The sequence below is a fragment of the Aspergillus affinis genome (assembly GCF_023601865.1).
Source record: "Aspergillus affinis strain CMG 70 chromosome Unknown NODE_189_length_45483_cov_86_546139, whole genome shotgun sequence".
Lineage (NCBI taxonomy): Eukaryota > Fungi > Ascomycota > Eurotiomycetes > Eurotiales > Aspergillaceae > Aspergillus > Aspergillus affinis.
This window is the reverse complement of record NW_026515970.1, coordinates 33703-35184: the sequence shown is the minus strand read 5'-3', so window position 1 is coordinate 35184 and position 1482 is coordinate 33703. Positions and strand designations below refer to the sequence as shown.

Genomic DNA, 1482 nt, shown 5'->3' with positions numbered 1-1482 from the left:
GAAGTTTTTCGAATACTGTGAAGCGAATAAGATCCTCTTAATGACCTATCTGCCTCATTTCACGCATTCACTGCAGCCGCTTGACGTCGGAATCTTTGGACCTCTATCTACAGCGTACAGTACGGAGTTAGAGCGATTTCTTAATCAATCTCAAGGTCTTTGTCATATCACGAAAAGAGACTTTTTTTCACCTCTTCTAGCCTTCATAGGAAAGCGCTTTATCACCTCAAAATGTCGAGTCCTCATGGAAAACGGTAGGCGTTTGGCCATTGAATCCTGAAATCGTTCTATCGCGATTCAATCGAAAAGATAATAGTCGACCTTCATCTACTGGATCATCTCGCTCAGCGCTAGGTGCAGAGGATTGGAGAAAGATTGAGAGGCTTCTTAAGTACGCTGTCACTGATTTATACGATCAAAAGGCTAAAAAGTTGAATTCTACGATGCACGCTCTCTCTACAGAGAATATTATCTTGAAGCTACGCTGCCAAGGCCTCGAAGCGGCCCTTTTTCAAGAGAAGAAGAAGCGCAAGCGGGGGAAGCCTCTCTTATTCGAATTACAAGCCCCTGAGGATGGTTACGCGGTATTTTACTCTCCTAATAAGATTCAGCAAGCTTGTGATCTTCAAGCAGAAAAGGATGAGGCTGTACAGCTTGCTAAAGCTTCAAAAGAAGAGGAAAGGCTTCGTAAGCAGCGAGAGAAACAAGATAAGAGGCTTTTAATTCAAGAACGCAAGCGAATCCGTGCTTCAAATCGTGAAATACGGCTCCGTGAGGCAGAGGTAAAAAAGCAGAAAAAGCAGGATAATCAGCTCGCTAAGCAAGCCGATATACAAATTCAAAATGACTTCAATCTCGCCCAAAAAGGCAAGAATAAGGTCCCGGCAACTCCAAAGGCAAAGAAATCGGATGATAGAGTTACTATAGACCCTGAGGTCGTTGATGAGGCCCCCCCTGCACTAAATCGTAGAGGCAGGCAGATCCGCCTCCCACAGCGCTTTCACGATTTAAAAAAAGGCCTGTATAGCTTCATTTTAATGTGTATTTTCGTCCGCTCAAAAATTTCTATATAATTTGAATTGTATGTGGTTGTATGGCTTCAATTTCTATATGACTGCTGAGGCCGAAAACGTTCGTCAGGTGAGAAAGTACGGTAGTTAGTATACAATAATTCGATATAATTAAAATATTTAACTAATTATTATTTTAATCATACAAATATAGTAATAGATTCTTTTAATTATTGAAACAGATTCCTGTAGTTGAAACTTATTATTGTTAATATTATAGTAATTTCTAATATTAGCGATATTATATAATCTAGAAAGTAATAAAATGATTCATATCAGTTAAAATACTTAATATTAGTAATATTACGCAATTTCATAAAATAATAAAATAGTTAACGTTAGTTAAAATAGCTAATGTTGTTTGTTGGACCGCTCCTGTTTCCTAATGTGGTTGAGTGTGTCACCTGATCCA

The 1482-nt window shown here is 38.7% G+C and overlaps 1 protein-coding gene across 1 annotated transcript; it reads left to right on the top strand.

Annotated features, from left to right (window-relative positions):
• Positions 1-231: 231 nt before the first annotated feature.
• Positions 232-1073, top strand: KD926_003539 (uncharacterized protein; the record flags this gene model as incomplete). Its single annotated transcript, XM_053094897.1, has 2 exons — positions 232-254; positions 317-1073. 2 exons carry the CDS (start codon positions 232-234, stop codon positions 1071-1073), a joined length of 780 nt encoding a protein of 259 aa, XP_052950380.1.
• Positions 1074-1482: the final 409 nt, after the last annotated feature.